General features: G+C 46.5%; 1 protein-coding gene across 1 annotated transcript; it reads right to left on the bottom strand.

Annotated features, from left to right (window-relative positions):
- Positions 1-278: 278 nt before the first annotated feature.
- On the bottom strand, positions 279-1,340 carry ATOH1 (atonal bHLH transcription factor 1; the record flags this gene model as incomplete). The annotated part of the gene is made up of 1 exon (XM_080697331.1): positions 279-1,340. One exon carries the CDS (start codon positions 1,338-1,340, stop codon positions 279-281), a length of 1,062 nt encoding a protein of 353 aa, XP_080553457.1.
- Positions 1,341-13,469: the final 12,129 nt, after the last annotated feature.

The raw sequence follows: 13,469 nt of genomic DNA on the forward strand, positions 1-13,469 counted from the left end.
ATATCTATCTACAGGGGGAGCCGAAGGTGGGGAGAAAGGCAAAAACTTTAACAGTAAGTTCTCATCAAACAGTACGGACCACAGGAAATTTGGAACAGCGGCGGCCTTTTGCAAAAACCATCGAATGTAGCTGCCATCTGAAGCCAAGTCGTTGCTAAACAACGACCATTGCAAAACAAAAACCAAAGGGTGCGGGGATCTTGAACCGCGGGGCTCCCCGCGCCCGCTGGGCATGGGCAGGTCGGCGTCTGTGCCAGTGTTCAGGGTCCCGCGCCTTCCTAACTAGCCTCGTCCGAGTCACTGTAATGGGAGTGGGGCGAGAACTCCCCGTCGCTTCTGTGAGACCGCGGCGAGGTTTTGCTGTTCTCCTCCTGCACCGGCTGTAGGATGCCCCCGGGCAGCGAAGGCGACAAGTTCTTTTGCGCCATCATCGCCGTCAGGGCGCTGTCCTCGAAAGTCGAGAAGTGCAAAGCGTCCAGCTGCACCGAGTAGCCTCCCGCGGAGCCCGGCGCGGAGAAGCGAGTCCGGCAGCCCCCGGGCGGGGAGGGTCGCTGGCCCCCGGCCCCGGTCGTCTGAGCCCCCGCGGCCGCCGCGGTGCCCACGCCGCCCTCGTAGGCGGCGGCGGCGCGCAGGTGGTGGTGGTGGTCGCTTTTGCAGGCGGCCGGCGGTGGCGAGGGCTGCTCCCCGCCGCTGGGCGTCTGCAGCAGATCGGACAAGGCGTTGATGTAGATCTGAGCCATCTGCAGGGTCTCGTATTTGGACAGCTTCTTGTCGTTGTTGAAGGACGGGATAACGTTGCGCAGCTGGTCGAAGGCGTGGTTCAGCCCGTGCATCCTGCGCCGCTCCCGGGCGTTGGCCGCCAGCCGCCGCTGCTTCTGCACCCCGTTCACCTGTTTGCTGGACGGGGCTCGCTGGCGGCTGCAGCCCAGCTCGTCCACCACCACCCCGCCTTTCAGCTTGCACAACTGTTCCCGCACTTTCACGGGCCCCGGGCTCTTGCTGAGGCCCGCGCCGCCGCCGCTTCTCCTCGCCAGCTCCCCGCGGCCGTCCGCCTCGTCCGGGGGCGCCGCGGCCTCGGAGGCGCCCGGCTCCGGGGAATGCAGCAGATACTGGGCGGCGCGAGCCGTGCAGATGCCCTGCAAAGCGGGAGCCAGCCAGGCGCGTGGGTCGGTGCCGTCCAGGAGGGACAGCTCGGCCGGGTAGGCGGGATGCTCTCGGGCCTGCAGCGTGGCAGGTGGCGGCGGCGGCGGTGGCGGGAGGTGGTGAGGCTGGGGATGGCGGTGGTGGTCGCCCAACTCCTTCACTTCAGCCCACTCTTCTGCGTGCAGCAGGCGGGACATTGCACGCAAAGGCTCAGACCGAGGTGCTGTGTTGGAGAAGGCACTGGCAACCCAGCTCAACCCCAACCCCAACCAAAACCCCCAGAACCCCAAACCCCTGCCTGGGTCTCTTCCGCACCGTCTTATTTTTTTCCTCCCCCTTCCTCTTCGACCCTCCCCCACTCACTCGGAGATCACACGACTGGTCGCGTGCAACGAAGCTTCTCCGGTTGCTGAAGGCGCTGCGCCCCTTTAAAAGCGGCACGCGCCGGCGCGCCCCCCCCCCGCCCGCCCCCAGCCCCCTCCTCGCGCCGGTCGCGTGTCCGCTCAGCCAATGGAGGCCCGGGCGGGCGCGTGCGGGCAGCCAATCAAGGACTTTTTACACCCAGAGAAAAGTTCCTGTGAGTAGAGACTCGGGCGCCCGCACTCTCTCTCTCTCTCTCTCTTTTTTTCCCCTTCTTCCCTGTTAAGTTCGCGAGTCTTCTGTTAACTGCAGGGCTGCAACCCGAGCCCCGCGGTGTCACCGGCCCGCGGCGGGCCGGGGGTGGGACGCGCTCCCTGGGCTGCTGCCCCTGGGGGGTCTCCCAGCCAGCACCCGCTCCCACCGCCCCGCCCCGCGCGTCTGGAGTGTCTCTTATGCAGTGGGCTGTAGGCGTACAGACACCCGAGTATAAATCGCTCATCATTTATATGTTCATTGGTGTATAACTGCTAAATGACGTCCCTCACTTAAAATCTCTGTTGGAATTTTTTTAAAAAAAGGATAGTGAGGCCCTCTGCAACTTAGTGAGCCCATGTTTCTAAATAAAGAATAAAATATAGGGCTGGGCGTGTAGGATGCCCCCCTGGGGTCCATCCCCAGTACCGAAAAAAAAAAAAAAAAAAAAAGGAAAACGCGTCACTGTCTCAGAATATGCTTCTTAATTTTACCACGTCTTTTCATGTCTTCAGATCGAGTTCGTCTTTGTTCCGTAATCTTTTTCTCAGTGGACGGTAGGGCTGGGGTACGTCACGGTACGCCAAGTTCCAGGTCCCCAGTCCTCCTCGGGTCGGTTCCCCAGCACCCTGCTTGCTGCCAGTAAGGCTTGGATTGTTTTCTGCAGAGAGCTCTGCGCAGAGTGTAATTTTAGGGCAGGGCTACCGTACAGTGTCGCGGATAGAGTTTCAACACCCTCATAGTAGGACTCCTTAAGGGTGCTCACATGAAAATGAAAGGTGCCCGCGCCGCCTTCAGTTCTGAACGCTCTCGAACAGATCACAGTGATTTTCCCTTCTACCTCGGGAGCCCTCGCTTTAACTACCTACTACCGCGCGAGATTCTTCGGCAAACACCTAGAGACCACAGCCCGACCCGCTTCTCCCCTGGGTTTAGTAAGGGCGTGTTCTCCCCGGCGTAAACCCCGGGAGGTCTGCGGCGAGGCCGCGGCGCTGGCTCGGGGAGAGCGCGGGCTCCCCGGGCTCCGCCCACCGCGGAAGCGCAGCCAATCAGGAGCTCCGAGCCTGGCGCGCCCCGGCCTGGGCCCCGGCTCCGAGCTGGACCGGTCCCTCTGGCTGGTCTGCCTGCTGCTTTCGACTTTCTAGGTGGCTGTGGTCCGGCAAGGAGTTGATTTCTCTGGGAAAGGTGGTGAAAAGAAAAGCCAGCAGAGATGGATCCCTGGGACCTTTTTAAGGAGTCCAGAGGCAGCTGAATGGTATTGTCAAGCCTATTCGCGGGGGCTTGATCCAACCTGCCATCTAGAACTCCTTGGACAGAAGAATTTCAGCGACAAGACAGGAACACACACACACACACACACACACACACACACACACACACACGATATAGATATCCCATAAAGATAGGGAAAGGTACAAGAGTGGGAAAATTATACTTAATACATTATTCTTCACTTGTTTCTTTTTCAGTTGTGTGAAAAAATAATGATTTGCTGGTGTGTAAGGGCCTTCTAACCTTAAAAGCCAGAACGCTTAGGTTTCTAAATGAGTGTTTAGACTCTGCTGAAATAAATATGCTAAATGGAAGACAGGCAAAGCCAGAAAAATCCAAACCTACTTGGAAACCATTTGAGAATATAGAAAAAGTCATCTTCTGTCTTGGAGATTGTGAGGGGAGGGGACACAAAATTCTCCCATATTTTGGTGCGTGGACTGAGTACCTTGAAATCAACTAATGATACTGCTGCTACAAATAGCGCTATCATATAAAATGCCCTACCTAAAACTAACTGCTAGTAGTAGCTGTGGGTACCAAAAAAGTTTCAGAAAAATGTTTACTCAGTTTGTGCATATGTGTGTGTGTGTGTGTGTGTGTGTGTGTACACACACACACACACACACACACACACACACACATACATCAGTGTAAGAGCCCAGAAATTTCAATCTTGCTATTTTGGGGAGGGGGGGTTGAACCCAGAGGCATTCTACCTCTGAGCTACACCCTCAGCCCCTATTTTATTTTTTATTCTTAAACTGGGTCTTGCTAAATTGCAGAAGGCCTCAAATCACTGCGTTTTTGTCCTCAGACACTGATTTCCCACTGAATCAGTTGAAAGTTACTCTTGGGATTCTTTCATATACTGTCACTACCAAATGTGTGGGGTTTTCAAGTTTCCCTTGGACTTGAATCTTTCAATTCTTTTTGTATATAATTGGCACTGGGGATTGAATGCAGAGGCATTCTACCTCTGAGCTACATCCTTCTGCCCCCCTTTTTAAAATTTTGAGACAGGGTCTCACTGAGTTGCTGAGGGCCTCATTAAGTAGTTGAGGCTGGCTGTGAACCGGTGATCCTCCTGTCTCAGCCTCCCAAGTACTAGGGATTTCAAGTGTGCACCACCACGCCCAGCTGAATCCTTCCATTTTTAAATTTTGTATTTTAAATTCAACTTTGTAACTAAAAAATGATAGCTTTGAAGGCTGCAGTCAAATATTTGCTGAATACATAAAACACATAATCCTAACTGGCCAGTTTCGCAGATAGTCATTAGTATTATTACTGGTTTTAAAGCAAATCTCTGGGTGAGTAAATTAGAGTGCCCCAGTAATATAAAGGACTGTAAGAGTTTTTCTAATTGTGGTGAAATGTATTTATTTGGCCACAATAAATAAAAAGGGAGCATTTCCCCCTCCCTTCATTTTCTTTTTCCTCCTTCTCTTCTTAGGCAGGACTGAGGGAGCTAGGCATCTGAGATGGGGAAGGGGACACAGGGATTGGAACCTGAGGAATTGGAGCCCATGAGGGCTTGTGACATGGTATGTTGGAACACCAAGTGGAGAAAGTGTTCCTGGGGTCTGGATGGCACAGCCCAAGCTGAGAGCTTCTTTTTGTGTGGGTGCCAAGTTAGTAACCTACAGAAGAGTTGATGAAAGAAATGAATATTTGAGGATAATGAGAATAGGTTCTCTCAATCAGAGAAGAAGATTATGAATATGGAAATGGAAGCAACTGTAGAATTGGATTAAATCTGGAGATTCTGATATAAACTCATCATTTTCAATCTATGTGAATAAATGATAGTGGAATAAACACAGATATAAATGTGGCATGTTGTGTACATCCCTCGATCTACTCTTTTCACCCTCAGAGCCTGACACCAGAAATAAGCATATCTAATTCATAGATTTCAGTTTCCAAATGAAGTTCTCCACCAAAAGATGACATGGTCCTTAGACCATGTCCCAGGGATGGGACAGAAAAGACAAAAACAAAAAACCCCAAACACAAGAAGCTCCTGAAACATTGTGTCAGAAACAAGTAAGTGCCCAGTGAATGATGAAAACATGTCAAAAGACCATACAATCCTTCTTGAAGCAGCTTCTACTGACAGCAGATAAAATAATATAAATATCAAAATAATGAGAGAGAAGCTGGTTGTAATCCCAGCATTAGGGAGGCTGAGACCAGAGGATCGCGGATCAGATTGTGGACAGCCTCAACTACTTAGTGAAGCTCTTTGCAACTCAGTGAGACCCTGTTTCAAAATAAAGAATAAAAAATCAGGCTAGGGATATAGCTCTGAGGTAGAATGCCCCTGGGTTCCATCCCCAGTACCAAAATAATGATGATGATGATGATGATGATAATGATGATGATGATGATAATGATGATGATGATGATAATGATAATAATAATAATAATAATAATAGTAGTAGTAGTAGTAGTGACAGATGACCTCCTATTTGAAATAAAGGAATCCATAAATCCTTATCAATATAAGCAGAATAAATACATTGAAGGTACAACAAATACTTATTGGTTCCAAAATTCACATTGATTACTAATGAAAGACTGACTCTGAAAAGGCATAGGCGAACATCAATCTAATTAAGTAATCAAAATTAACATCACCACCAATGAGACAAAATGAATTAATGGGCCATTTGTTAGGATGCAAAGAACAGCATCACTACCATGACCTTCTGACCAAAGATGCCTATTTCTTCTTCTGATTGATCAAGATAAAATATCAAGGCAATCCAGACTGAGAGATGTTTAGAAAATAAGTAGCCTATATTCTTTACAAGTGTCAAGATTATAAAAGGCAAAGAAAAACTCAGAGACTGTATCCCAGGTTACAGTAGGATAGAGGCATCATTACAAATCTGATTAACCCCCTGCCCAATTTTTTATTCTTTATTTTGAAACAGGGTCTCACTGAATTGCAGAGGGCCTCACTAAGTAGCTGAGGCTGTCCGCGAACCGCGATCCTCCATCTCAGCTTCCCAAATGCTGGGATTACAAGCATGCACCACCACACTTGGCTCTGATGCCTTGTTCTAATATGGGTCCTTTTTTTCACAAGGAATATCACTGGGACAATTGTCAAGACTTGAATGTTGCATGAAAAATAAATGTTAAAATTAATTTATTGGTTTTGATGACTTTGTTGTGGTTATATAAGAGAATGACCTCTGTTTTAGGGAATAGTCACTGAATATTCAGGGATAATGGAGCAGCTTACTAATGGTTTTGTAAAACAGTTTTTTGTCCTGTATTTGCAACCTTTCTGTAGGTTTGAGATTGTCTCAGGACGAAGAGCGAATAAACAAATAAAACAGGCATGCTCATTTTGTTCTTTATATATCTAGAGTTCCTAGTTCAAGTTAACCCAAGCATTCATTATACCCAGCATGTTGAGGCCTAGAGTTACTGCTAAAAGTTTAAGGTAAAATTTGCTCTGCCCATTCACAGTAAAGTATCTGATGGGTCTGTTAATTCTCAGATTTTTTTTTTTTTGTAGTACTGGGTATTGAATTCAAGGGCATTCTACCTCTAAGGTATATCCCTAGCCTGTTTTTATTGTTTATTTTCAAACAGGTTCTCATTATGTTGCACAGGGCCTAAGTTGCTGAAGCTGACTGTGAACCTGTGGCCTCTTGTCTCAGCCTCCCAAGTACTGGGATTTCAAATGTGCATCACTATGCCAGGCAGAATTCTCTGGTTTTGACAAATATTCTAACAAAATCACCAATATTACTTAAGAGGTACAAAAATTAATAATAGTTTGAAATTCAGTATCTTACAGGTTATTTTAAATAAGAATTTTCAAGTCATGATGAATTCTAAACAATATCTTGGGTCAGGCACAAACATTAACAAATAACAAAGAAGTATTGTTTTTTTTAATTAGCTGTAGCTTTATCTTAACATTGGGAAATTATGCTTAAGAATTAGCATTTATTCTGTAATTACTATATGAACTGTATTTCACAGTAATCAAATAGCCTTTCTTGATGAAAAATGTCTTTTAAAAATAATCACATATAAGCCAGGTGTGGTGGTGCGCGCTTGTAATCCCAACATTTGAGAGGCTGAGACAGGAGGATCGCAGTTCACGGACAGCCTCAGCTACTTAGTGAGGCCCTTTGCAACTCAGTGAGACCCAGTTTCAAAATAAAGAATAAAAAAATAGGGCTGGGAATGTAGCTCAGAGGTAGAATGCCCCTGAATTTCAACCCCAGTATGAAGGAAGAAGAAAGAAAAGAGTTAGAAAAATAAGCATTTTGCAACTCAAAAAACTTTGTCAAGGCAATGGGTAACAAGGAATGAAATAATTACATCAAATTTTGTTGGAAAACTTTACATTGGAGATGTCAGCCTGTCACCCCTTGGTATCACTGATTAAGCTTAGCATCTGTTAGAGCAGAAGGCCCTGATATTATGTGATTCTTATTTTCATGAATTATAAAATAAACATCCCTTATGAAGTATTCTTAGACAAAGAAAAATGTAAATCAGATTTGAATTAAGCTTTTGAGATAACCTGTTTATACAATATGTAAGTAATCCCACATTAAGTTAAATGACACCACAAGAATGCAAAAACAAACATGTATCATACATAATGTAATAGCTACAGACGGTGACACACTTTGAAGTTTAGTCTGCATTATTAACATTTTCTATATCACTTTTTAAAGTCTATATGCCAACAAAATAATAAGTCCAGGGTCTCACTTGCTAATGTCTGTTTAGTGGTGTAAATATCCATGTTGCTACATCAATGGATATTTTCTAGGCTCTTTTTTCTTGTTACTAGAGGCACCAGACCGTAACAGTGCTTCTATATAATTGTTCATCATGTTTCCTTGTCCTCACTGTTCCAGTATTCTTCCAGGTTCCTGATTAACTAGCCATTGCCCAGGTATTTATGTGTTTTCGTGTCTCAGGCTATTTCTCTTCATAGGAAGCTGATAACGAAGTGAACCAAGCAGGTGTCCCCCCAACACTGTCTTGCAGGGTCCCCTCTGAGACAGACTGGAGTGTAAAAGGGGCTATTCTCTCCTTGCAAATAGTGAAGTCACTTTACCTGAACCAAGCCTGAGTTTTTCTTTGTGTCCCTCTTCTGTTAGTTCACTAAAAATGAGAAATTGATGTAACTAAGAAAGTAGTGTAAGGGTCTGGGACAGCTATTTGTGTAACTTACTTACATTCTCTGGATAAGCTTGGTAGGATCTAGAATGTAACACTGTCATAATATGAAGAATTGCTATTTTGCCCCCCTCATCAAATTTATGACTTGGTGTGATATCCAGATCAGGGTGAATAGCTCCAGTTGCAGTCACTGAATGTCTCTTAGTTGAAGATTCAGTTTCTATGCAGGTTCAGTAGCTTGCCAGGATCTACACTGGGAACAGTGATTAGCTCTCTGCTACAGATGGCATTACTTTGCTTCAAGACCTTGTGGGTCTTTGCTATGACTATTCTATGGAAGCATGTAGAAGACTGAACATGACATCCTTATATTCTAGATCTATCTCTAGCACTATAAAATCTGCTGGCCCACATTATCTAAGTGACAGGGATGCTTGTTCCGTGGCTTAAATCTGCTGCAAATCCACATTCAAAACTAGTTGCCATATGAGGCAGAGGTGTTTTCCTAAATATAGCATGCATTCTCTCCAAAATCCAAGGCATCATCCTTTACTTAGTGGGAAAAGATGCAGGCAGGAATGACTTGTTTCTTTCTTTGAGAGTGTCTTCACATGTCACAAATTCATAGAATTCTGAAAATATCACCAATTTGGCAAGATCCTGGAACTTTGTAGGACAAATCTTCCACTCTTTGGTGTATCACAAGAGTATTCCTTACAAGTCTACATTTTACTTACAGGTACAGTTAAAACAATGTCATTGGTAGAATGGATCACTAAGATGTTCTACAGAAGGTTCAGAAGGTCAAGGTCCCTTTATCACAAGAACTGCGTTGGGAAAGAATGTTAACATAGTCTTTGGTCAAGATAAAAAATGCATCCTGTTGGTCATTCCAAGTGAGTGTGAACTGCTTCTAATTGTCGGTTCTCATAAATTCACCAGTTCAATTGCTGCATACTAAGTATAGCAATAGTCAAGCTAAGTTCCTAATAGTCTATAGTCATCTGCCATTTGCAGAAATCAGACTGGAAAATTAAATAGGCACATGATGGAGGCCACTCTTCCTAAAATCTTTAGTGGTATACATAATTAATTTTTTTTTTTTGGTGGTACTGGGGTTCCTGGGAGCCCTTCTACCTCTGGGCTACACTCCCAGACCTATTTTATTTTTGGAGACAGGGTCTCTTAAGCCAGCAAGGCTGGCTTTGAAACTGTGCTATCCTCCTGTCTCCGCCTCCCAAGCGTGGGGATTACAAGCATGTGCCACCACACCTGGCATTTTTGTTTGTTTGTTTGTTTTGGACAGGGGATTGAACCCAGGGGTAATTCTACCTTTGAGCTATACCTCCAGCTCTTTATTTTTATTTCAAAATAGGGTCTAAGTTGTTGATCCCTTTGAACCTGCAATCCTCCTGTCTCAGCCTTCCAAGAACTGGGATTATAGGCATGCACCACTATATCCAGCTAGTGGAACACATTTTTAACAGTAATACCAAATCTCTGTATCTGTATGTGATATTGTTTTCTGATTTAATGATTTGGAGGGGTACACTTCATAAGCTTTTGCTTTACTTTTACCATTATAGTTTTTAATTCAGTAATTAGGAGCAAATAGTTTCTGACAGCTTCTAAACATATCCATCTGTATTGGTTAGTTTTCTGTTACTATAAAATGCCCAATGCTTGCTCCTTTATAAGGAAAAGGATTTTTTGCTCCCAGTTCTGGAGGGTTGTTGGCATGGCACAGGCATTGGCTTGGCTCTGTGAGGACCTCATGGTGGGCAGCATCACAGGAGTGGGAACATGTGCAAGAGGAAGAGATCACGTGACAACACAAGAAGGCAAACTCTCGAGGGGCTCTTTTATAGCACCGTTCTCTAGGGAGGAGTTACTCAGGGTCCCACAAAAGGTTCCTTAATATCTTCTGAGAACATTCACAATAGTCTTAGGACCTCTCACTAAGCCCCATTTCTTAAAGATTCCATATTGCCACAGTGAGGATCAAGCTGCCAACACACAGCCTTGGGAGACATCTAAAGCATAAGAGCCACCTAACTGATGTGTACAGGGAGTGAGAAAATGGCAGTAGTCTTTGTATGCACTGGAACCCTGTCAGGTAAGCTTGGTGGAGTCTATCTCTGGGTCTTCACATCCTCTCACTGTAACAAAAGATTCATGAAAGCATTTTGGTTTTCCTGGTATCGGTGGCAGCTGACACGCTCTATCTAAAAGCCCTTTAAGTCCAAGGGGAAGCTCATCAAGTGCCATGTGCATGTATGGCCCTATCACTTTGAAATTTATTATGATGTATATAATATTACAATATATTTTTATTAGTGTATTGTAATATTATATACATCAAAATAAATATAAAAGAAAGGTTGAAAAATTGTAAAACCCTTTTATATTTTTGTATTTCTATTTCCCAGGTATATCCTGGTAACAATTTGTAGGTCTATTTTTTATAAAAGGATTGGAGGAATTTCTAAGGAGTCTCGGTAACCCCTTATCATTGATTGGCTGGTTGAAGTGTAGAAACTAGGGAAATGTTAGTGAGGTGGTTTGCTTTGTGTTTGCATGTGATGGCTATTTGTCCTACCCACTATTGGTTTATTTATACAGTTTTTGGCTATATAACTAAAACAATATCCTTTTAAACTACCTATATTTGTTTGCTACTGGTACTATAACAAATGTTTCAGTCAGGACTATTTGAGTAAGCAAAATCAGTAGGAGATTTAAATTTTTGTGTGTGTGGTATTGAGGATGGAACCCAGAGGTTTTCTACCTCCGGGCTATATTCCAAGACCCATTTTTTTATGCTTTATTTGGAAACAGGGTCTCACTAAGTTGCTGAGAGCCTCACTAAGTAGCTGAGGCTGGCTTCAAACCTGTGCAATCCTCCTGTCTCAGCCTCCCAAGAGCTGGGATTACAAGAGTGAGCCACCATGCCCAGCTACCAATAGGAGACTATATATATATATATATATATATATATATATATATATATAGTGTGTGTGTGTGTGTGTGTGTGTGTGTGTGTGTGTGTATATATTAATCATACATCACTTTGGAATACAAGACTTGAGAAGATATACAAGCACATATCATCCAAGAAGCCCTCATCCAATCCCCATCCCATTCCCTCCCCCTCCATCCATCCCATGCTTAATTGGTAATTATCTTTGATATATTTGTTTATACACCTCATGAGTTTTAAAGAGATTCCATCCTTCCCCATCCCCTCATCCAATCCCCATCCCATTCCCTCCCCCTCCATAGATCCCATGCTTAATTGGTAATTATCTTTGATATATTTGTTTATGCACCTCATGAGTTTTAAAGAGATTCCATCCTTCCCCATCCCCTCCCCTCTGATTGGTCACCTTAGTAGCTTCTCAATAGGGCCCTTTCTACTACTCGACCTCCTCCTGTTACCCCTTTCCTCCTAGTTTTTGCTAATTAGGGGAAGCATCTGGAATTTATTTTCTGTGCTATTTCTATGTGCATGTCGCATTGCAAGTTCCGATCCCACTCTTGACGGCCCCAGCACTGGCCTAACCCCTCGGCAGACTCCGATCCCGGCCTTGGAGGCCTCAGCACTGGCCTTGCCTCATGGCAGGCTCTGATCCCAGCCTCGCTAGCCCTGGCACTGGCCTAGCCTCACAACAGGCTCCAATCCCGGCCTCGCTGACCCCGGCACCGGCCTAACCCCTCGGCAGGCTCCTATCCAGACCTCGGGAACCCCAGCACCGGCCTTGCCTCACAGCAGGCTCCAATCCCAGCCTCGCTGACCCTGGCACTGGCCTTACCCCTCGGCAGAGTCCGATCCTAGCCTCGGAGGTCCCAGCACCGGTCTTGCCTCACGGCAGGCTCCAACCCTGACCTTGCTGGCCCCGGCACCAGCCTAAACCCTCGGCTGGCGCTGATCCCTGCCTCGGAGGCCTCAGTAGCGGCCTTGCCTCATGGCAGGCTCTGAACCCGGCCTTGTTGGCCCCGGCACTGACCTCACCCCTCAGCAGGCTCTAGTCCCGGCCTTGGAGGCCCTAGCACCAGCCGTACCTCAAGGCAGGCTCCAATTCTGGCCTCGCTGGCCCTGGCACTGGTCTAACCCCTCGGCAGGCTCCTATCCAGACCTTGTAGGCCCCGGCACTGGCCTTGCCTCACAGCAGGCTCCAATCCCGGCCTCAATGGCCCCGGCATTGGCCTAACCTCTCGGCAGGCTCCTATCCCAGCCTCGGAGGTCTCAGCACCGGCCTTGCCTCGTGACAGGCTTCAATCCCGGCTTTGCTGGCTCCGGCACTGGCCTAACGCATCAGCTGGCTCCGATCCCGACCTCGGAGGCCCCAGCTCCAGCCTTGTCTCATGGCAGGCTCTGATTTTGGCCTTGCTGGCCCCGGCACTGGCCTAAACCCTTGGCAGGCTCCGATCCTGGCCTCAGAAGCCCCATCACCTGCCTTGCCTCACAGCAGACTCCGATCTGAGCCCCCTTTTCACCCAGCAGGTTGTCCCACGTTCCCAAGGGTGCGTGGTGGTAGTATTCTGCCTCTGAGGTAATTTCTTCAAAAGTTCCAGGTGTATTACGTCAGATTTCTGCCTCCCCTGATTACTTGCTGCTGCCAATGCGACTGTCTCCACCATTTCAAATCTTTCCCAAGCTCTTTTCCCATACTTCATAATGTCCAGTGTTCCTAAGCACGCATGATGGTAGCATTCGACCTTTGGGGTAATTTTTTCAGAGGATCAGGGTGGGTTGGATCTCTGCCTCTCCCAAATACAAGTCTCCACCGCTATCTCAGCCACTGCTGCTGCCACTGTCTTCTCCTAGGTCTCTGCTAGACTCTCTCCTTACAGGTGATACCCAGGATTCTTAAAGATGTAGAGAAGCCTCAGTCCTCCTTCCAGGGAATTTTTCCAAAAGTTCCAGGTCAGATGTATATGTTTTGTCTGCATCTCCAATATTCTAGCTGCCGCCTCGGCCATCTTAACCCCTCTCAAATATTTTTCCTTTTTCTTTCCCCCCCCTTTTTTTTTTTTTAATAAGAGAAGAGAGTATGTGTGGTTTGGGGAGGATGTGGGATCAGGCACTCGGTAACGATGAAAACTTTTTTTCATTTCAGGTGTGTGGGGTGGGGGTCACCTAAGGGTGCCCTGCCCATGCCAGTCCACGCGCCCAGTGTCGGGGCCTGGCGGCTTGGACCTCAGGGTCCTTCTGGGTGGGGAGGAGGTCACCTAAGGGTGCCCCGCCACCGCCTGCCACCCGCCCAGGGTTG

The sequence above is a fragment of the Muscardinus avellanarius genome, assembly GCF_963383645.1.
Source record: "Muscardinus avellanarius genome assembly, chromosome: 6".
In the NCBI taxonomy this organism is placed as follows: domain Eukaryota; kingdom Metazoa; phylum Chordata; class Mammalia; order Rodentia; family Gliridae; genus Muscardinus; species Muscardinus avellanarius.